The 21419-nt window shown below is 39.4% G+C and overlaps 2 protein-coding genes across 9 annotated transcripts in view; one reads left to right on the forward strand and one right to left on the reverse strand.

Moving 5' to 3' along the window:
* Positions 1 to 16393, reverse strand: part of TSGA10 (testis specific 10) — a 38909-nt gene extending 22516 nt beyond the window's left edge. Inside the window, exons 1-12 of one of the 7 annotated variants that reach the window (XM_040545407.1) lie at positions 16247 to 16390; positions 13500 to 13744; positions 10917 to 11060; positions 9559 to 9830; positions 9006 to 9221; positions 8214 to 8268; positions 6567 to 6767; positions 5979 to 6134; positions 5130 to 5303; positions 4889 to 4966; positions 2155 to 2306; positions 618 to 733 (exon numbers count right to left, since the gene is read on the reverse strand). In XM_040545407.1, coding sequence (XP_040401341.1) covers positions 618 to 733; positions 2155 to 2306; positions 4889 to 4966; positions 5130 to 5303; positions 5979 to 6134; positions 6567 to 6593 — 703 coding nt within the window. In that variant the 5' untranslated portion in view covers positions 6594 to 6767; positions 8214 to 8268; positions 9006 to 9221; ... (2 more) ...; positions 13500 to 13744; positions 16247 to 16390. Of the gene's footprint in view, positions 1 to 617; positions 734 to 2154; positions 2307 to 4888; positions 4967 to 5129; positions 5304 to 5978; positions 6135 to 6566; positions 6768 to 8213; positions 8269 to 9005; positions 9222 to 9558; positions 9831 to 10916; positions 11061 to 13499; positions 13745 to 15325; positions 15422 to 16246 lie in introns of all 7 variants that reach the window. The other 6 variants (XM_040545470.1, XM_040545317.1, XM_040545730.1 and 3 more) reach the window with 6 other exon arrangements.
* Positions 16358 to 18203, forward strand: LIPT1 (lipoyltransferase 1). Of its 2 annotated transcripts, none has more exons than XM_040546529.1 (2): positions 16358 to 16464; positions 16730 to 18203. In XM_040546529.1, the coding sequence occupies exon 2, from the start codon at positions 17006 to 17008 to the stop codon at positions 18125 to 18127; it is 1122 nt and encodes a 373-aa protein (XP_040402463.1). In that variant the 5' UTR covers positions 16358 to 16464; positions 16730 to 17005; the 3' UTR covers positions 18128 to 18203. The 2 variants fall into 2 exon arrangements, with proteins under 2 accessions (XP_040402463.1, XP_040402541.1); XM_040546607.1 differs by having other exon boundaries at positions 16364 to 16459.
* The last annotated feature ends 3216 nt before the right edge of the window (positions 18204 to 21419 follow it).

Below are 21419 nucleotides of genomic sequence, written 5' to 3' on the forward strand. Positions count from 1 at the left end.
AAGACAATGCTAACATTAGATATCATTAGCTGTAGCTTAGTTTTATTTTCCCTTCACAAATTCACTACTGCAATTAACAATACATCCTTTCAATTGCATCTATAGGAAATAATAAAAGACTTATAACACGATACAGTTGTATTTCTGGAAATGATAACATATTCATTGGCACACTAGGAATAATTACTGTGTCCACCTCTTTACTTCCATAATATGAAAAAGGTGCAACATAGAATATAGGATATACTCTATAAAGGATGTTTTCCTGATTATGTCATCTTCCACTGATGCTGAGAGGTGCAACCACCACCTTAGTGGTTCACAAATTTAATGGGCAGGCTCAGACACTGCACATTGGCATCAACATACCTCGTTCAGAAAACAGTACATGCAGCAGCCCAAACTTAGTTGCAAGAGCTTTATTTGTATCATTTTAAAATGCAAAAACCTTCCAATGATGAAAGAAAGAAGATGTTTTGCACAAAAATTAAAACTATCAAAAGTATATTTATTTGCATTCAACACTCTTCTTGCAACCCATAAGAAACAAAAGAAAAAGTAGCAATATAACAATTATCCTACTGAATTTTATTAGAAAATATCTATCTGCCACTCACCAATTTTCTCACCCAAGAGTCTAATTTTCTCTTCTGAAAGTTGCATTTCATATTTTTTCTTAATAAGGCTTCTCTGAGTCTCTGAAAGACTCTGTTCTGTCTCTTCATTCCATAAGCTGGAAAAGCAGAAGCATTAAACAGGAGAATTCAGATTTTATATATATATATATATATTTCCTTTCTGAAATGCTACTAAACTTGCCAAAGTTAAGAAAAAGCAAGATTCTTCTGTATATTTTAGACTATTCAGGATATTTTATAAATGTTAACCTTAATCTCTGGACATTAGAGTCTGAATACCCCTATAAAAAAAATCACAGGAAAGTAAGAACTTTTTACAACAGGGGGAACTAAAAATTTGTCAAAATTATTAAAATAAAAATCTTTACTTAGGATACAAATTGGAATGCTTGACCTATTTTAAGTTACACCCAAGTCATGTGTTCAAATCACATAATAATATTAATGTTCATAAGTGAAGAAACTGAAGAGAACTGTCAACATGGTTCTGGGGGAGAAGAAAAAATATTTTAGTAGTGGCAACTAATCTTCAAGAACTCAGTTTTTACAACATTCATAAATCTGACATCTTATAAAGCAGCAGTAACTCAGGACAAGATTTGTCAAAGGAGTTCACGTTATTTTAGAAACCACAGTATCCTTAGAAAGGTGTCGTGGGCCAGCACAATATAGCACGCTAACACCCATCGTTCCCAACAATCAAAATCCAACAAAAAAAAACCCTACAACAGCTATGCATTAACTAGACCAGCCACTTTTAAGGACACATGGGTTTAGGAAACTATTTGCCCAACTAAATTACATTTTATGAAATACAAAGGAAAGAACCATAGTATCTTCTCCCGCAGTCTGTTCACTCTGTAGCCTAGTTCAGTCTGTGATCTAGTCCTTCTTACCTCTCTGCAGAAACTTCACACGTGCTTGATCTTCCCCTCCAGTCACTAAATTATCCTTTTTATCGTGTACTCACTGCCCTATGCTTTCTTCCCTAACAGCTTCACTTAAGTCTATCTAGTGCCAGTGTATGTTTCTGAGCACAGTTAGGAACTCAGTTGAGCAGCAGGCCAAAAACTCAACGGAAGGCTTCGGTTTTATTTCTGCTCTTGAAAAGAATGCAAAACTAAGAAAAGGGTGTTTGAAACTGAGTATGTGACACTCATAAGCTTGAAAGTGTTTGCCTCTGTAAAAACAGCAACTAGAAATGAAAATGATTTATTAATATGCAATCCATCAAAAAAAAAAATCACACTGCAACTTCTAACAGAAAGCTCCTAATCTAAGTCAGAGTGAATTTTGCTTTTTTACTGAAGATGGTTTTCAGCATATCGTAATACCATCAGGCCAACATTTTACGTATAAATAAGCAGTGAGGAAAACCATTTCATTGCAAAAAGAAGAAAGGCTCATAAGAACAACTATCATAGATTCTTTTCCCTTCAAGCTAAATAACAGGAAAACTAACAGACATAGGCCAACATTACTTATCAAACTAATTCAATTACATACTTTTGCTTACCTAAGTGAAACATATTCAGCTTTCTGGCGGCTCAGCTCATTTTCTGAGTCCAGGGCTCTTCTTGCCAATATTTTCATCTCGGTTTCCAGAGAATCTATGTTCTCTTTCATTAGTGCCATTTTGGACATCTGTTCTAACCGTTCACTATCTAACTATAAACATAATTAAACATGAATTAAACATGAAAAACTGAAAAAAAACATCTGATTCACATATATTTTCATATTTTTCTCTTATTTATTCAAATTCAAATCTGTATTCAACACAAATCTTTTACCAAAAGAGAAATCTCCAAGTACCTTGTTTACTCAGGGCTTCCCAGCTTACTAAAGACAGTTGACAAAGAGCTGAAATGTGATTCTTACTACCTTTGATGTACAATTTCCCGTCTTTCAGATCCCTAGGAACATTTTGATTTATTAATGTAAATTTTGGGTTGGTAATTATGTCCTAGGGCAAAAATGTTTGGCACTGATCAGAATTAAAATTTTCAGTGTGAAATTAGGTAACAGAAGACACTATTATAGTTGTATGGAGGCAGAAATCACTGCTGAAGATACGACACCACCACTGCTGGGTTCAGGCTTCTATTAAGTTATACAGCTATGCTGATAACTGGATAGAGAAGTAACTGCAAAACACTTCCATTAAGCACCATATGTCCAAGCGATTACCATGAGGCATTTAAGCATGTACCTAGAACATAGAAAGAACTGTTCCAGAAACTCTTGCTTAGACTCTAGCAAAGCTAGTTTTGAATTTCCAGTTTAAAGCAAGCTGTGCTGGATTATTAAAATGTAGTATTATACATTCTCTTAATATTCAAAGAACTGTCCTTTCAAAATTATTTGAAACAGCTCTTTTAAGGTAAAAAAATTCTCACTTCATCCCTCTCCTTATTTACTGATTCTTTCAGTGCTAATTTCTGCATTACTATAATCAAAGATCAGGCCACTGAAGAGCAAGTCAGTAAGCTCCTGGTGTACAGTACCTTTCTCAATATTAGTGCCATAAATTTCATATTGAAGTATCATCCTCAAAGGACATCGAATAAACTGAAGAAATAAAACAATGTACCTAAAACAAGACTGTTCCTGATATTCACTACACACCATGTGTCAAGTGTGTGATTAAAGCTAATTTACTACTCAGAGTACTCAGTGGATTCATTACAGATGCATTCAGTTTAATAAGGTAATCCCTAGAACTATATTTACAAGCTTGATAGGATTTAAAATGTTGAAGGGGAAAAATGAAAATGAACTATAATTTATAACCACAAGATCTAGGAGAAAGAGGCACTACAGAAGTCAATGCTTACCTATTTAAAATCAAGTTCTACACTCGAGAATTCTATTCATTTTATTAATGCTTTCATTTTCTATTTTAGGACCATATATTAGCAAACAACTGAACATATAAGTAATTTACACCATATTAACGTATATAGGAGAGAACAGTATAATTTCATTTTCTTTTGGAGCACTGGGGCTTAGTAAGACACCATGATAAGACAATTGAGGTTGGAATGGACTCCAGGGGTCTCTAGACTAAAGTCCTGCTCAAAGTAGTTCTGAGGTCAGGTTTGTCCAGTCAAGTCTTGAAAATCTCCAAGGCTAAAGACAGTTTCACTGCTTGACCGTCCTCACTGGGGAAAAAAGTGTTTCCTTGTATTTAGCCTGGACCTTTCTCGTTTCAACTTACGTCTATTGTTGTATATCCTTCCACCATGCACTGCTATGAAAAGTCTCTGTCTGACTCCTTGCTGAGTACTGGCAGCTAGCTCGTAGGTCCCCCTGAAGCCACTTCTGCTCCAGGCTAAGCAAGCCCAGCTGCCCCCAGCCTCCTCTCACAGGGCAAGTGCTCCAGCCCTGACTATCTTTGGAGCCCTTCGTTGAACTTGCCCCAGTTTGGCAGTGTCGTTCTTGTACTGCGGGGCAAAACTGTATTCCAGATGTGGTCTAACGAGCGCTCAGTAAAGGAGGACAATCACTTTCCTTAAGCTACTGGCTGTGTCCTGTTCACACAGCCTTCTATGCTCCTGGCCTTCTTTGCTGTCATGGTATACTGCTGGCTCATGTACACCTCACTGTGCACCAGGACTTTCAGGGTCTTTTCAGCAGAGCCGCTCCCAAACCCATCAGTCCCCAGCTCGTATTGGTGCCAGGGACTCTTGATCACAAATTCAGGGCTCGGCATTCGTCTTTTTTTCCTAAGTATTTTTTTCCGTAAGGTTCTTGTTGGCCATTCTTCCCAGACATTGGTCCCTGTGGACAACAGCCCTATTCTTGAGCATATCAACTGTTTTCTCCAATATTGGGAAATCTACAAGCTTTATGAGCATATGTTCAGTTGCTTCCTCATGAGATGAAAAGCTTAAGCAGGACAGACCTCAGAAGAGACCCAAGTGGTGATCCACGTTACCAGCCCCCATGCTGAGTGAGACATTAACTACCACCTGCTGAGCCTGACCAACCCATCAAATTTTTCCCCACCTAGCTGCCCACCCATCCAGACCACTGCTTCCTAACCTGGATACAAAAACACTGAGTCAGTTTTACTGTTTGACACTGTTTAACAGTGTCAAAAGCCTTGCTACAGTCTAGGCAAACAACATCCACTGCTCTCCTCCTGTTATTTCCTCACAGAAGGCAGTCAGGTCAATCCTGAAGGATTAACCCTAAGTGTCACCTGTATTATATTTACAATTCTATAAATAATTACTTGCCCTTACATTTTGAATAGTAGTTTCTAGCTCTTCAATTCTCTGCTGCAAATGAGCCTTTTCATTAAATGCAGCCTCTTGGGAAATCTGTGTCAAATAACAACAATGAAATCACATATAGAACGTCAGAGCTCACCACAGACATGTAATGCAATTAACTTTCAGTATTAGAATAGAAATCTTTAGCAACTTCAATTACAATACTAAGTAATTTTTGCATCAAAATAAGCTTGAGTGAAAAAAATCAAACCTTTAACTGCTCCCTGAGACTGTCACGCTCTGTAGTCATCCTTCGGAAATCTGACAGTGCTGTATCCCTTTCTGTCTCCACATGCCTTAACATAGCTTGAGCTGTCACAGTACTTTTAGGAGTCCTGGGGCATTTGATAAATTCCTGACGAAGCCGGGAAATCTCTTCCTGTGCCTGTTTTTAAAAAAAGCAGTATAGCGGAAACATGGAATAAATAATGTAGCATATTACCGTGTACAGAAACCACAAGTAGGACTGGTTAAAGAATTTCAGTTAGAATTGCTCAACAGAAGAAATAGATTTTCCTTCTAAAAAGCTTGCAAAAAGCAATTATCAGTGAAAAAAATATTTGTTATCTTTTTAGTAGGCCAAAATAACAATGCATTACATCAGCACATCATGGCAGCAAATGGAATTTTAGCAGCAAAATAGAGAATAAGGATGCTAACCAATAACACTCATGAGACTTTTCAGCAATATTTTCAAATCAAATTATTTCAGTGTTTGGTAAAAATATTTTTGTTTTCTACTTCAAAACTGTAAAATCTTCTGGTGTGAGAAAAAAATATGACTACAGTCAATATAATAAGGCAAACATGGCTGGTAATGCAGAGCAATCCCAAAACTATGCAATATCACAGATGAAGCAACGATTTATGCATATATGCTTTGATTCAGGAAAGCATTCTTAACTCAGGACAGCACTTAAAAGCTTGCATTTAACTGTCAAATTCAGACTTTTCATAACTTTTTATATTTCTTGAAAGAAGTATCGTGAAAAACACTTGAAATCTTTCTTGCACATCACCTTAAGTTATTTTAACTAACCAGAAAAACAAACAAAATTACCCTTTCATAAAGCTTGGCAATTTTGTCTCTCTCAGCTGTTAAAACTTTCAAGTTACCCTGAATTTCCGCCACATGGCGTTCATGCTTTTTCAGCGTTGATTTAAGTCCTTCACGCTCTCTCAATATTTTCAAAACTTCCAGATCAGAACTCAGTTCCTTAAAGAATAATGTGATATAAAGTTAAAGTAGAGAAACAAATTTTGATATCCTTTTTTGTATCTGGTTTGCAAATTTACGTGAAAGGTATAATCAGCCTTCAACCTAGGAAACTAGATGGTCAAAACTGTTCATACACATTTCTTAATATTATAAACTCTTCTTTTGAACAGCAAATATTTATTACAAATCAGGCTAAGAAATTATTAAAAGGTAACCAATTATAAGTAACCAGTTAAAGCCATACACATATATTCTGTGTGAAACACCACTTAGTTTCACGTTTTTTGCCTGTCCAATCAGTATGCATTGATTTATAATCAATTAGTTTTTCTTCCTGGTAATTATGGCTCTGGTAATTTGTCATCAGATAAAACAATATTGAAAAAAACTATATCATTCTTTCTGTTCCAAAGTGTTTTCCAAGCTCACCTGGATGGCTGATTTTTTTTTTGACATGCTGCCACAGTTAGAGCTCCACTTATGACTTGAAAACACGTTTCTAAATACCTTCCGCAAATTCTCAGGTTCACTTTTATAGTAGTCTCTGTCCTCTTCTAATGCCTTAATAAATATATCAAGCCTGGAAGGTGGCTTCCCTTGCTTTATTTCACCTTCTGTTTGTAAAATAACCTGTATTTAAAGAAGTAAAATAATTCATTCACTGAAACAGAACTTTTGTAATGAATGATACTTCAGTATAAAATGCATAAACATACTCTTCAAAATTAAGATACCTAATTAAATATCCAAATATTTATAATATAAATATAATAAACATTTAAAAATAATATTTCAAAGTAACTTCTGAATGACAATATTTTCTCTTTTATGTTAAATTGCAGAGTATGCTCGAATGTCCTTCTAAAGCTGATCTAACAGGACAGAAAAGGCCATAAAAGCTAAGTGTTAATTGACTTGGAATATATCAGTTCATAACTAAGGAGGACAATTAAGTAGATTTGTATTGGAATACCTAATTAATTTTTAGTATGAAAAAAATAGGTCACTATGTTTACATAAGATCCATGAAAAATGAACTTTTGAAATGGAAATAACATCATGTGTAACTAATTCTAGTTGAAATCCAGAAAGTAATGCGGGGGCCTAAAGCAGATTTTGAAGATGAACTGTGGTTCCAGAGTTCAAAACTGCACAACTAATCCTTCTCTGTTACAATCCATCTGTTGAACTCATGAAAGTTTAAGCAGCTAGGGAATATTAAGCTCCACAAATTTCTCCCCACCCCCCACTCCTTTTTTTGTAAGACACATTCAGAAATAGACTTCAAATCCCTAAAAAGTTATAGAAGTCCCCTAAATCTCCCAGTGAATCTAGCTCTTAAATTCCAAGAAGGAATCCTCTCTGGTTGAAGGATCAAAATCTTTCAGGGGTAATTGAGCAGTAAGCTCTACATGCCCAGTGTTGTGTTTTTTGTTTTGTTTGTTTGTTTTTCAGAGGGGATTACTTGCAGAATTGTGGCATAAGGTCCAATATAATATACATGAAAATAAAAAACATTCTTCCCTCACCCCCCCCCCACCCCAGAATTTTGAGACAAATCTTAAAATTATGGAAAGAAATTAAAATTATGACAAAAAAATCCTTATCAATTTATGTTTCAGGAATCCACTTAATATATTCAAATGTTAATTTGCTAAGTAACATTTATCACTGGCAAATATTTCTACAACATTGTAGATATTTCTAAATATTCCAACAGTAACGTGACATCTTAAACAAGATAGAATAATAAGATAAAAATGTTAAATATAAACGTTGCTTCTTTCTGTTTCATAAATGATTTACAACATATTCAAAACAGATAAACACATTTTCATAAAAAAGTCAATAAGGTTCTCAAAAGCAAAATCCTTACAGCTAGTTGCAAACCAGAAACAGATTCCCATCCATTCAGCAACAGAATGACAAATGAGAATAGACGTTTATCCATTCCATAACTCACCTGTTATCAGTGAAAACTAAGCAAGTGAAATTAACTAGTTGAAATAATAATTTAATATGGAAGTTGCCTGATTTCATAGCAACATACATACTAAGAATGCATATTTAACTCACAGATTTTAGCGTGTGACAGCTTCTTTATCTTGTTCTGCCAGCGTTGGATTTGAATCTATCATAAAAAATTGAGAGAAAAAGATGCATTTATTTTTTATAATCGTTAGGGCAGATCCAGCATTTTATCTGAAGTATTCTTTTGTACATGCTACTATTATGTATATGCTATTTATCTCAACTAGTATTTTGTATATGCTGTTCAGTTATCGTAGGCTGAAAACACTATTTACCACCAATAAATTTAATCTAGAGGGGAATCAGTTTGAAGTTTTATCTTCAGACGCAGTCCAGGATTCAGAAAACCAATAGCAGTTGAATTACTCTCGGGTGAGGAAATGAAAAAGGAAGCATGCGATACTTGTTCCAAGAATTGTTTTACCAAGAGACTTTTGAATTTAGGGACAGTCTGACTATACCTATGGACTAAAGAAATATGCGTGTAGTTACACCAATGGCCAACAACTATCCTTTCTCCCATCTGAATACTACATTAAATCACGTAATTGCATGTGCACAAAACAAAATTTGCCATTATCGTGTGAAATCAAAAGCAATCTGCACTGAAATTACAGTATTTTCAACTGCAAATGTGACTTTAATCCTTGAACCATTTTACACTTGAAAAAGATCACAGTGGCCAGAAGCTACTTTTCCTTCATTCTAGCAAATATACTTGAAAGCAGAGAAGAAAGCTAAAAATTCAGCCGAAAAGGTCAAGCAAATACTTCCCCATATTAGGGAATTTAATATTAAAATAATCACTGTATAGTATTAATTCTAATAAGCAGATACCTTTGCTTCCTCAAGCTCCTTATCAGTGGTATTCAGTAAGAAATGTTTTCCTTTTTGCAGCTGCTCAGACAGGTAGGCAATTACAGCAAGTTCTTTACACAGATGATCATTTTTACACGACAGCCTACCCGCTTGACTTTCAACCACTTCCTCCTTCTCAAGCAGTTGTATGACATGTTGCCTTAGCTCATGGTTTATCTTCTTCAGATCTTCGGTCTACGAGGACAAGGAAGAATAAAATATTTTACCTCATCTTCAAGGATCCGCAGGAACTACTTCACAGTAAAAGACCTGGTCTCAAGTTTCCAACAGCCTTACTCACTATGGCTCTATCAGATCTCAGGAGAGCCTTCAATCACCTTTGAAATAGGGCCATACATACTAAAGGCCGGCAGAAATTTATCAGATCAATTATTAATATTAATTCATCAATTAATCAATATGGGATTAATAATCTCCCTGAAACAATGTTGTCTTAAAATATATATTATATATATATGGCCTTTTTCTAAGAAATGAGAGTTGCTAACTGTTTTGGCAAGTATCAACTTACCTTTAACACCTCAGTTTAAAGGAGCATCAATTCCTCATACAGCTTTCCAATGTTTTGAGTCCTCAGATTTCTACAATCCCAGTCTAACCAAGAAATGAATACGCTGTGATGCAGAAAGTCCCTTGTTTAATCAGACTGATCATGTAATGCATGGAAAAAGTCAGTATCTCAGTACTGAATTCTGTGACATTCACTTGACGTTCACTTGATTCTAATAATCCAAGGGTTTTCTTCTTTTTACTAGCAGTGCAAAAAAATGCATTCTGAATTATCTGGAAAGACACGAAAGATGCTTTGCAAAAAAAGCCTGCTGGGTGGACTCTGTCACATGACATTCTGTAGCTTCTAATTTTACCACTTCTGCTCAATGGGCATGCAAATACATTAAGACTCAGTGAACAAAATATGAATTGATTTTCATTATAATTTTATTTTTTATGTTTTCATCAAACCTGATCCAGCTAATGCTACTGAATTAATAACTAAGCACAGTCATAAACCTAGAAACGTGATAATTACTGAGTGCTTGAGTGAAAAAGCAGTTTTAAAAAGAAAACACAGAAAGCATGCACAAAGAGCAGTAGAGGCAGCATCTTCATCTGTGGTTTGGGATTCCTGCCCTTTTACTGAGTTATATAGGTTGGGGAGAATACAGCTCTGCTGTTACTGAAGGAAGTTCACAATGGTGCCCACTTCTGACAGTGAGAACAGAACTGGTAATGAAGGGCATGGAAGCTAAATCCTACTCTGCGTCGGATCATCCATTACACGAACACTTACAATGACAAGCCCCGAGTAACCAACGATACCAAAAGCATTTGCATTACTCCATACAACCAATTTATACCTTTCTCCCCCCTTCTCCTACTCTTGGAAAACCAAGAAAGTTCTGGCACACACTCAGAGCTGCCATATTTAGACTACAAAATTAAGGATTCTTCACGGAAAATATTTTTTAGCAATCTCCTTTATGAGGCAGGAATTGTAATTGAGTGCCTTAACTAATTGCAGTTGTGTACATGATGCTATATGGTGAAAGCAGTGTCTAAGCAGACAAAAATACTGATCCCTTAAGGCTTTATGGACTCAAAACCCAATACCACTCTACCAACAAAACTTCATCATCAACAAAAACCCTGAAATACAAACAACCTTTGCCCCAGCATGTCTCTGCACTCTGCTCCAGCTTATGACAGCCTGTTCCAGCGACATAAACCAGGGAGGAGAACAGTACCACTTCTTTACTCCCTAGCCACAAAAGGATAGAGAATAGCATTATTATTATTTGCTATAACAAAACAGAGGAAATATATGTTAGTAAGAAACGTGGATGTAACGTGCAAATTATCTCCACCTACCAGCATCTTCTAAAATACCAAGCATGGGCAGAAACGTTTGTAAATGCTCAAACTCCATTCAATTCAGCCGAGCACAGGGACATGCAGCTAGTTATCATCAACTCATAGTACTGCAGCCTGTGATTCCTCAGAAATCCATAAACACTTTGGAATAAAAGAAAGGAGAGGAAGATAGAGTGCTCTCTGGCAACTTTCTAAGAATAAGTATGATAAAGGTTGCTGGAGCGGGTCCCTAAGTGAAAGAAGGAAGAGCCAGCGAGGTGGGGAGAGTGGCAAGCACACCGATGCCTCGCAGTGTTGTTCAGTACCTGCCAGTCTGCTGTGACTGTGATACTGAAAGAAGCCTACAGATCTAGCAATAGAATACAAACATGCAACCGTTCACCAGCAAGAAGCTCTTCAGCACCACCACCATGACCACAACAGCTTCTGTCCATACTTACATTCAAGAGTTTCAAGGAAATTTAGGGCAGCTGGTTCACCATGTTATTTCACTACCACATACGACCTAATCCGGGTCAAATCTCGGTCACCATCAGGCTGACCAGTAGCCTCAATGTGTTTTTAAGCAGCCACCTAAGTGGTGGCTTTGTTTAGGACTACGATTCAGCTGACAATTCTGGGTATCTACAAAGAGATTTCTAAATGCAATTCACATGATCCATTTTGGACATACATCCTAAAATTAATCATGCTCTAGGAGTACCTGTTTCTTTCCTCAGACAACGAAGACAGCCTGGACATCTCTATTATAGCCATCATCATTTGACACATCAACTTAGATGAGATGGATCCTATCCTAATATTCTGTTCTCTCTGACTGAGATACTCACAACTGTCTCCAATTATACGCATCACCCAAGTCTTTCCAGAAAGGGAAGAGAGCAGATCAGTCATTTACAAGCTGTTAGTGCCTCAGTATCTCACTGTGCTAAGGATTCAAATTTCCAGATAGAATATGTAGCATTTGCTCCCTCACAATACTACTTTTACTCAATCTGTGGAAAAGAACTTTTTGAAAAATCTGATAACATTTATATTTCCTAAAACAACTATTATTTATGTTTGCCATAAAGTGGTGTAACTTAACTACCACTATTTCACCACCATCCTCTGAACTGCAATAAGGCAACCCCCTTGCAACAGGAATGAAACTCACATTAAGACCACTCTAAGCTTCATGCAGCACTAAATGACTCCTGTAGCGAGCCTTTTAGTATGACCAGTTAGTACAGTTTTGGACTGATTAAGTCCCTAAAACTGTTTTTGAGTTCCCAGTTTTGCAGGGCTTAATCATTTAAGGTGCTCTTTGGCTCCTTGTTCTCCACAGTGTACACAACAACAGTACCTAAAATGCAGCCTCCTCAAAGTAAGTAAGAAATTAATCAGAAGGTGGTTTTGATTTTGCAATTGGCATTCTCCTGTATCACATGCAGCACAAATTTTTACAGTACCGAAACACAGTATTTTGCAGTATTCGTGTCTAAATATTTTAAGCAGAAAAAAAAATAATAAAACAGAACATTTAAAATCACTTTATGGAGTGTTTTGTCTTTTTTCTTACAGCAGCATTCTAATTCAGAAAATTTCTCAGTGTTAGAAACTCTCTCTCCAACGCCAAAATCCTCTCCTTTCTTACCTTTGGGAGGAATAAAAATCAGTGTAATTACTTCAAGTGTTTTGATGTCATTTTTGTACTTGGTGCTAAATGTAGTTTGATCTGCTCTTACAGACACTTATGTTCAGGCAACTACAAGGTGAAACTTTGTTCAAAGTCAGTGACAAAACCTGTGGGATCCAACCACAGACAAGCAAAAAAAAAACCAAACCACCAAACCTGAACTATTCACACCCAGTTATTTAACTGAGAATCACTTGCAGCAGAGACAGAGTATGCAGAACATATTCAGGTCCCTTTTCATATTATGAAGGTCCCCCTTCATAAATCCATGCTGCCTATTCCCAGTCACCTTCTTTCCTTAATATTTCAAAATGTTTTCCAAGATTATTTGCTCCATACCTTCCCAACGGTAGAGAAGGACTGACCAGCCTGTAGTTCCCCAGATCCTCCTTTCCTTCCTTCTAGAAAGCATGAGGGATATTTGCTTTCCCACAGTTCTCTGAAAACATTCCTGGTTGCCTAGCCTTTCAAAGATAATCCAGAACAGCTTCATATCATCCAGCTCCCTGAAGTACTCATAGAACCATAGAATCATTAAGGTTGGAAAAGCCCTCCAAGACCATCTGGTCCAACCATCCCCCTACCACCAATGTCACCACTAAACCATGGTCCCTAAGCACCATGTCCAACCTTTCCTTGAACACCCCCAGGGATGGTGACTCCACCACCTCCCTGGGCAACCCGTCCCAATGCCTGACTGCTCTTTCTGAGAAGAAATGTCTCCTCACTTCCAACCTGAACCTCCCCTGGTGCAACTTGAGGCCCTTCCCTCTAGTCCTATCACTTCGTTATCTGTGAGGAGAGGCCGACCCCCAGCTCCCCACACCTTCCTTTCAGGTAGTTGGAGAAAGCAATAAAGTCCCCCCTGAGCCTCCTCTTCTCCAGACTAACAAGGCACTCACCCCGCTGCGTCCGCCTCCTCGCTCCCCGCCGTGCCCCCGCCCTGCTGGCCGGGGCGGGCCCGCCACGCCCCAACGGCTGCGCCCCGCGCGTCCGTTGGGCGCCGGGCAACGGCCCGCGTGCTGCCCGCCTCACGCCGCGGTCGCCTCCCCGTTCCTGGCATCCGTAGCGCCGTGCGACGAGCTCCCCTGCTCCTTAATCCCTCTTTCAAAGACCTGCTGTCCTCACAGGTCTCAGGGCTGAAACACTAGAGGCAAAAACAAACAAGAGATTAGAAATTAAAAAAAAAAAATCTGGAAAAGTGTCGCGAGGCAGCTTTTGCTGGATCCTGCCAAGGGGGGAATGCATATTCCCAGATTTATTCATCTCGTGGGATTTTCTGGTTTATAATGCAATATAATCCAGTTTATAAATTCACACTTTTTACATATTGACAATATCTCGAATTATCTTGCTGGGTATGTCTTCAGCAATAGCCACTTTCCAGGAAAAGTACTTCTCGTTGAATATGTATTTTACTCATCAGCACTTGAGAAACACCCCCAAGGCGTTTTTAACTGTCCACCTAGTATTCTGCACACGACATTTTTAGCAAATTCTGGTTCTAACTAAAAAAAAAAAAAGAGAGAGCTGCCTTGGTTAGGCCCACCTGCTTCCAACCTAAGAAACAAGGCGTCCAACAGCTCAACAGCACACGGTATGTTTTTAGTGACACCCCGTGGCAAAACGTGGAAGCGACGCATCGCAAATTTCTGAGGGCTAAGTGCTAAAATGGAAACAAAAGCTCCAGAATCTTTTTTTCTTTCAGGAACATCAGAAATCCCGAAGGATGCGTTTCACTTCCTCCGACCAGCATTCAAGGGCCCAAGCTCACTTTTGCATTATACCAACTAATATTTGGAACACTAAATCAACACGCTTTTATGGATGAAGTCCATGTGCTTTTTACGCTATATATTACAGAACAGTTCACCCCAGTGCCAAGCTGAGCTATCACCAGTCTAATTTAGCAACAAGTTATGCCCATTTCAAACTGTTTAGAATAATCACAGAATCACAGAATCGTCTAGGTTGGAAGAGACCTCCAAGATCAACGAGTCCAACCTTTGATCTACCACTAACAAGTCCTCCACTAAACCATATCGCTAAGCTCTACATCTAAACGTCTTTTAAAGACCTCCAGGGATGGTGACTCAACCACTTCCCTGGTCAGCCCATTCCAATGCCTAACAACCCTTTCAGTAAAGAAGTTCCTCCTAATATCCAACCTAAACCTCCCCTGGCGCAACTTTAGACCATTCCCCCTCGTCCTGTCACCGGGCACGTGGGAGAATAGACCAACCCCCACCTCGCTACAGCCTCCTTTAAGGTACCTATAGAGAGCGATAAGGTCGCCCCTGAGCCTCCTCTTCTCCAGGCTGAACAATCCCAGCTCCCTCAGCCGCTCCTCATAAGACTTGTTCTCCAGACCCCTCACCAGCTTCGTTGCCCTTCTCTGAACTCTCTCGAGCACCTCCATGTCCTTCTTGTAGCGAGGGGCCCAAAACTGAACACAGTACTTGAGGTGCGGCCTCACCAGAGCCGAGTACAGGGGGAGAATTACCAACTTGTTTTTTAATGTGATAATGCGATATGCCAAGTGCTGGGGCACATGTCACGTCAGGCTCCTTTTAGTCTCTCTCTCTCATGTGGTAGCAGTTTCTTACTGTTCACTTGCCCTACTACACCCACACATTTCTTTTAAGAGTTTTGTAAGTTATGTTCTTGCTGTGAATGCTCCAGTTCTTCAGTGGGAAACAACCCCAAGCTCACATCTTTAAGCTCTCACCTTTTATCTGCCTTATTTTGTCCTTCACATCTCAGGGAATATAGGTGTCCTAGAATTGTTTCTTTACTCAGAAGATTCAGTCAGTCGATTCAGGCTCTATGATAAACAATTTTATTGGTAAAGTGAACATATATCAAATATCGTATCAGTGAACATATACAAACATCTGGGAATTACATCTCCAAATTCAAATGCTTCCTCAAATGATTTCTTTCATCTGAATATCAACTTGGTATTTCTTCCTAAGTCACCTATTTCTAGTACAAGAAAGAAAAAATTCCTGTCACTCGTCTTCAAGAGGGAAGCCTACATGAATTCTCACAACCCACTCTCCCAACCTTTTTGTCTACAATTCCTTCATGTCTTGGGAGTCCTGTTATTGAGGAATGAGAGAGAAAAGCATGCAAAATATCCTTTATGAATACACGTAGATCATTAAGAGATATGGGTACCACTGGGGATAAAACTTAAACTGCAGCTCTGAGCATTGCCCCGCAGTCTAAATTTAAATACAGATGATAGGTCTTGTAGAATTATGGCTTGGGTCTCGCAGACTTTAAGAATTGCCCTCATCAGTACAAACCTGAAGACAATCTGGTGAATACACTGCCTGTAATCATCTAGCCTTTGATCATTTTCATCTTGCTATCAATTATGCCATCAACAGTTAGTCTCTATATCTTCATGAACACTGTGAATATTTTCTCTGAATTTGATAAGCCTCTGTACATTGTCATTGCTTGTTCAGCCTCCCTTTGAAGTCGTGAAAGCTTCTAGCATCCAGAACATCCTGTGGCAAGGAACTAATTGCATAGACTGGTCTTGCACAAGCTGTCCGCTTTTATATGTTGTGAATCTGCCTTTAGCTGGCATGATCCCAGTGAAGATCAGCACTGGCCTGTTCCGTTCAATACCACTTACATACGTACAAACTTTTATCATATTCCTTCACTGGGGGTGGTGGTTGTTTTAAAGCAGGGCTTTAGCTCAGCCCGCCCCTGCCCGCGGCGCACGCTCCAGCACCTCTAACCCGGGAAGCGGAAGCCGTCGAGGAGGGCGCTGAGGAGCCGCCAACGGCTTTAATGGCGCCCTCCTTCCCTCCCCGCCCCGCCGTGAACAGCGCGGGGCCGGCCGGTGAGGTGTGTGTGGGGGGAGAAGATGGCGGCGGGGGGTGGAGGGGTGTAAGATGGCGGCCCGGGGGGGGCGCGGGGCTGAGGGGCTCCCCTGACCTTTCGGTGGGGCACTGAGCCAGCACACTCGTGTGTTTCTCGTATCAGCTCAGTGAAAAAGTATTCATAAAGCTGTACTGCCATAGCTCAGTTTAGCAAAATACACAAAACACGAGCAAGAATGTATTGAGGGAGAAAATACGATTTGCTTCCACTTGTTCCCTTGGTCTTTCAGGCACCAGAGATAATCAACTGCAAGGAAAAGCTCCTCTGACAGCCCCAGTGGTTAAGTGCACAGCAGGGTTGGAACAGCATCATCAGCCTCGGGAGGAGAAGACTGCCTTATAACTCACAGCAGTTTGGGATCATTTTTACTTTGGGAAGAGCATGACTGCACCATGACTGCAGCTAGCAATTCCTTGCTGTTACAACAACACGCTGTTGTGTGCTTGCCACCTTCATCTTTACCAGGCCATATATTCTTTCCATCTACCATTTCCTTATTAAAAACATGGTACTCCAGTCATCATTCAAGAACTGCCTACAGTTATCATGCATTCTCAGGACTCCAAAAGCTGGCTTCAGAGACGCAGCTAGTGGAGGACTCATTATCCAGTCTATTTCTAATGATGTTTACCACAATCTAGCAGTGGAAGACTGGATCCATGACCACATGAATTTAGAGAACCGGCAGGTCCTCTTCCTGTGGAGAAATTCCCCAGCTGTGGTAATAGGGAGACATCAGAATCCCTGGCAGGAATGCAATCTCAAGCTAATGAGGCAAAAAAATATAAAATTAGCACGCAGGAGAAGTGGAGGAGGGACAGTTTATCATGACTTAGGCAATATCAATTTGACTTTCTTCACAACAAGAAAAAAATATGAACGAATGGAAAACTTGAAACTAGTTGTGAAGGCACTGAAAGCCTTGCGGCCACAGTTAAATATCCATGTCACTGACAGGTATGACATCTTGCTAGATGGGCAATACAAAATCTCAGGTACTGCTGCAAAGCTGGGAAGGACAACTGCTTATCACCACTGTACCTTACTCTGTAATGCAGATAAGTTTGTTTTATCTGATGTGCTAAAGAGTCCTTATAAAGGACTAAAAAGCAATGCCACTCCCAGTGTGCCTGCATCAGTGAAAAATCTCTTTGAAGAGGATCCTAGTTTAACTTGTGAGATGCTCCTGGATGCGATTGCTGAAGAATATGCTATGCAACACCAAATAGATCATCATATCACCTTAATAAACCCAACTGATGAGACTGTGCTTCCTGGAATTAATAATAAATCTAAAGAACTACAAACCTGGGAATGGATTTATGGAAAGACACCAAAATTCAGCGTTAGCACATGTTTTAACATGGTCTATAAGGATTCTGTTCTTGATGTTAAAGTAGATATGGATGTAAAGCATGGAAGAATTGAAGCCTGTAACATTGATCTGCCGGAGAAGTGGCTGCCACCAGCACTGTGCAGTGAACTGGTGAAGAGCCTTTCTGGCAGTAAGTTTTGCCCAGATGAAACCACTGCACTATCAAGCACATTACTAAGAATGTGTCCACAAGATGATGAGTTGCACAGCAAGTGGAATCTGTTATGTGAGAATATGACAATGTTAATGTGACTCACATTTTGAAATTATTAATTAAACCTCTGCTGCTAATTTATTGAAAACAAAATTAAAAGGTTAATTTCTACAAGCTTTTACTCCTCTTTTATTAGCTATCAAAACTGTTTAATCTTGTTCTTTTGCTAAATACTACCTACTAGCAGTTAGATTTCACTCTGCCTGTACTAAAGGTTCCCAAGCTGTGGGATGGAAGTCACTGTAAGAAGAGGCTGCAGCCCTTTATTGCTCCATGCTGACAGACATCATTGCTGCTTAAACCAGGGAGAATGGTGCAGGCATCCCACACTGGTTCTGTGGCAAAGAAGGTACAAATTGGCTGACAGAGACCGGATGGGGTAGATGGAAAGCTGCTGCTGTGCTGATGCACTGGCTTCTTAGTCTTTATCTCCTTCCTTGCAGATAGCAGCTCAAAGGCCATGTCTCAGTCTCTTACACGTGCCTCCTTCCTACCAGGTACAATGATGGGAGTCACTGCTGCTGTAAGCATTGGTATGTAAGCCAAAAGTGGGAATGCAGATGGAGGAACAGCTTCCTCATGTTACTAGCAGAAAACGTGCTACTGGAAGGCAACAGTGAACTGAAAGTAACAGTTTTCATGTTAAGTCATAATAATAGCTCAATATAGAAGTATCATCATGAAAGAAAGGCTGAAGATTTATTTCACTGTTGTTGCAGAATAACCTGAATGCCATTTTGACCAGATCAGAACAGAAGCAGTTTATTGCCATGGCTATAGGAGAGAACATAGTGCAGCAGAGTGACAGCCTCTGCTGATAGGAACACTGCCCAAATGAGGCTGTTACAGAGCTTATGTACTTCCAGGCTATACAACTCCACCAAATTACCCTTGAGTAGTACTTAAATTGTAAATGGGTGGTTCAGCAAAAAAAGCTGTGAATTTGGCCTGTTTAGGTGCAGGCACATCAAGGTAGATTCCAACTGGGGCACGGTAAATAGTACAAGCAATTTTCATAAGTCTTTTTCTAGGTTAAGAGGGGCAGCAAGACTTGAAAGCATGGTGATCAGACATGGGGCTGCAGGAAAATCAGAGCACATAAATTGGATCAAGAAGCACCAGTGTCAAGTAGGCGAGAAACAATCTTGACATTAATAGGGCAAGATAAAAAAAGACCAGTCTGGTCTAAAGAAAGTAAAGGAGCAATGATGTTTATGTCCTTTGGGATGTCCTAATTACATTTCTGAGACTGTGGTGCAGAGGAAGAGTCTTTTCTATTCCTCTTCTTCTCCTGCCTCAGCTTCTTATAGCTTCTATATTTCTGCTGGTATTTACAGGAGCAAAATGTTGAATTTGCAGTGCCATGAGTTCAGTGTCACTGTCTCTCTCTCCTGACATGCACTGCAGAGATTAGCAATGGTAACTCCTTCAGTTAAGAGGCTTAGTCTGCCACCCAACAGCAACAAATTGTAATTGCTCTTGAATTTTTGGCTGAAAGCCTACAACAAAGGCAGCTGCCACAGCCTCTGGAGCTTTTTCTGCAGTATTGTCTACGCTGGAATGCCAGTGAAAAACTTGCTTGGGGTAGTCCAAGTAGTCTGGAAGGGATTCCCCCGTACTCTGTTTATTACAATTACGTATTTTGTCCCAGTCTGTTTTTCCTGGGCAGACTTGGTGTGTCGCCTGAAGATGATCTCCAGCTGACCTAAGTTCAGTATTGTTCCTTGGAAGGCCAGCCAGCTTTGTCTATTAATCACTGTCTGATTTTACGAGGCTTAACAGCTCACAAGAGCTGGTTTATTTCAGCCCAACTTGGATTATAACAACTGGTAACAGTTTACAATTCTCTAAATTTCTGAGGTTCCCTCTCATGTTTGGAAATTCTTTGGCTATCTTACGTCTCCAGGAGTCCACGGGGCGTGAACATCCTGGCCCTGGCAGTTGCTGTAAAGGTGCTTGCATCACAGGTCCCCTCTGACAGCAGGTTTTGCTGGTGACTGCAGAAAAAATGGGCATGTCCTGATAATCCAGTGATGCTTACGGATCCTTCAGTATTACAGGGGGAGGGCAAGGGAAAACACAAATACCCTCCTTAGACTCTTCCTCCTTTTGTAACAATTCTTAGGGAAGCAAAGGGTTAGTAGGAATTTGGTGTTTTTCTAACTATCCTTTAAAATGTTTAATCATTCGTTTTTTCCCTTGGAGTGTCTCAAATTTGTATGTTTGGTTTTTTTTTTCTTTTGGATGCCTCCTTGTGCCAATCAAAAAAATGCATGCCACTGAAAGTAGGCACATAAGCACTCTGTACTCCAAGGTGCTACTCAAGTGCACTGTTTTGTCTAAGTTAAATTCAAAACTGTTCAGAGGGATTCTTGGTCCAGAAACTCTGTTTACCTGAATATCCATGTTTTAGGAGAGAAATCATAGAATCCTTAAGGTTGGAAAAGACTTCCAAGATCATCTAGTCCAAAAATATACTGGAGTCCCTTTTGGGGGATACCCCTAGATTTTACCAGAAATACAATTGCTTTTCTCCTTTTTATTTTACCACAATTACCGTTACCTTTACCCTCTTTAAGCTGGTACCGGGAGGCACAGCCCTGACTCCTCAATCCAGGTGATGACCTGACTATACATGTGGTATCACAGAAGAACATGGCCTGAAATTAGTAAAATGATTGCAAAACTTGTGCTCTTAAATTGCTCTGATAACATAAATGCTAAAGAGGGCAACTGATTTTTATTTTCCGTTTTCTGATGCCCATTCCTCTTCCTGCATTGTTCTTACTGACAATGAAAGGAACTACACAGGGATAAAGAACTTTCAAGTAAAAATTGCAGCACAGTGCCAACTAGTGTGTCACTGAAGGCTTAGTTGTACGTATGTAGATACTTCATATCCACAAGAAGTGGAAGGAAATCAATAGCCTTAGCTTCTGATTTCACAATTAGAAAACAGAAAAAAATCTAACAATGAAGAGAGGGAAAACCAGAGTTGCCTCTTGTGGTATCGGTACCAGACCAAATCATTGGGGCTTGCTAGTGGAACAGAGAAGGACGTTGTATTTCAAGACGCAGAAAGCAAAAGTCCTGAGTTGAAAAGATCTAAATTTCCAATTAAGTACTAAAATTTAAAGTTGATCTCAAATATCGATAGTGGCTTTTCATTTAGCCCCTGTATGCTTGAAATTACTGGACTAGGTCAAAACAGACAAAACTTCACATTCAGGTTGCTTAATGTATTCACAGTGAACTTTCTTCCATAAATGGCTGATCTCTGAGGCATTACCTGGCTTCTTGGAGTTGCCCTATGTAGTACAGAAAAGAATT

The sequence above is a fragment of the Cygnus olor genome, chromosome 1 (assembly GCF_009769625.2).
Source record: "Cygnus olor isolate bCygOlo1 chromosome 1, bCygOlo1.pri.v2, whole genome shotgun sequence".
Lineage (NCBI taxonomy): Eukaryota > Metazoa > Chordata > Aves > Anseriformes > Anatidae > Cygnus > Cygnus olor.

Coding starts and splice junctions, on each gene's coding strand:
- LIPT1 (XM_040546529.1), top strand. CDS start 17,006: ATGGTACTCCAGTCATCATTCAAGAACTGCCTACAGTTATCATGCATT.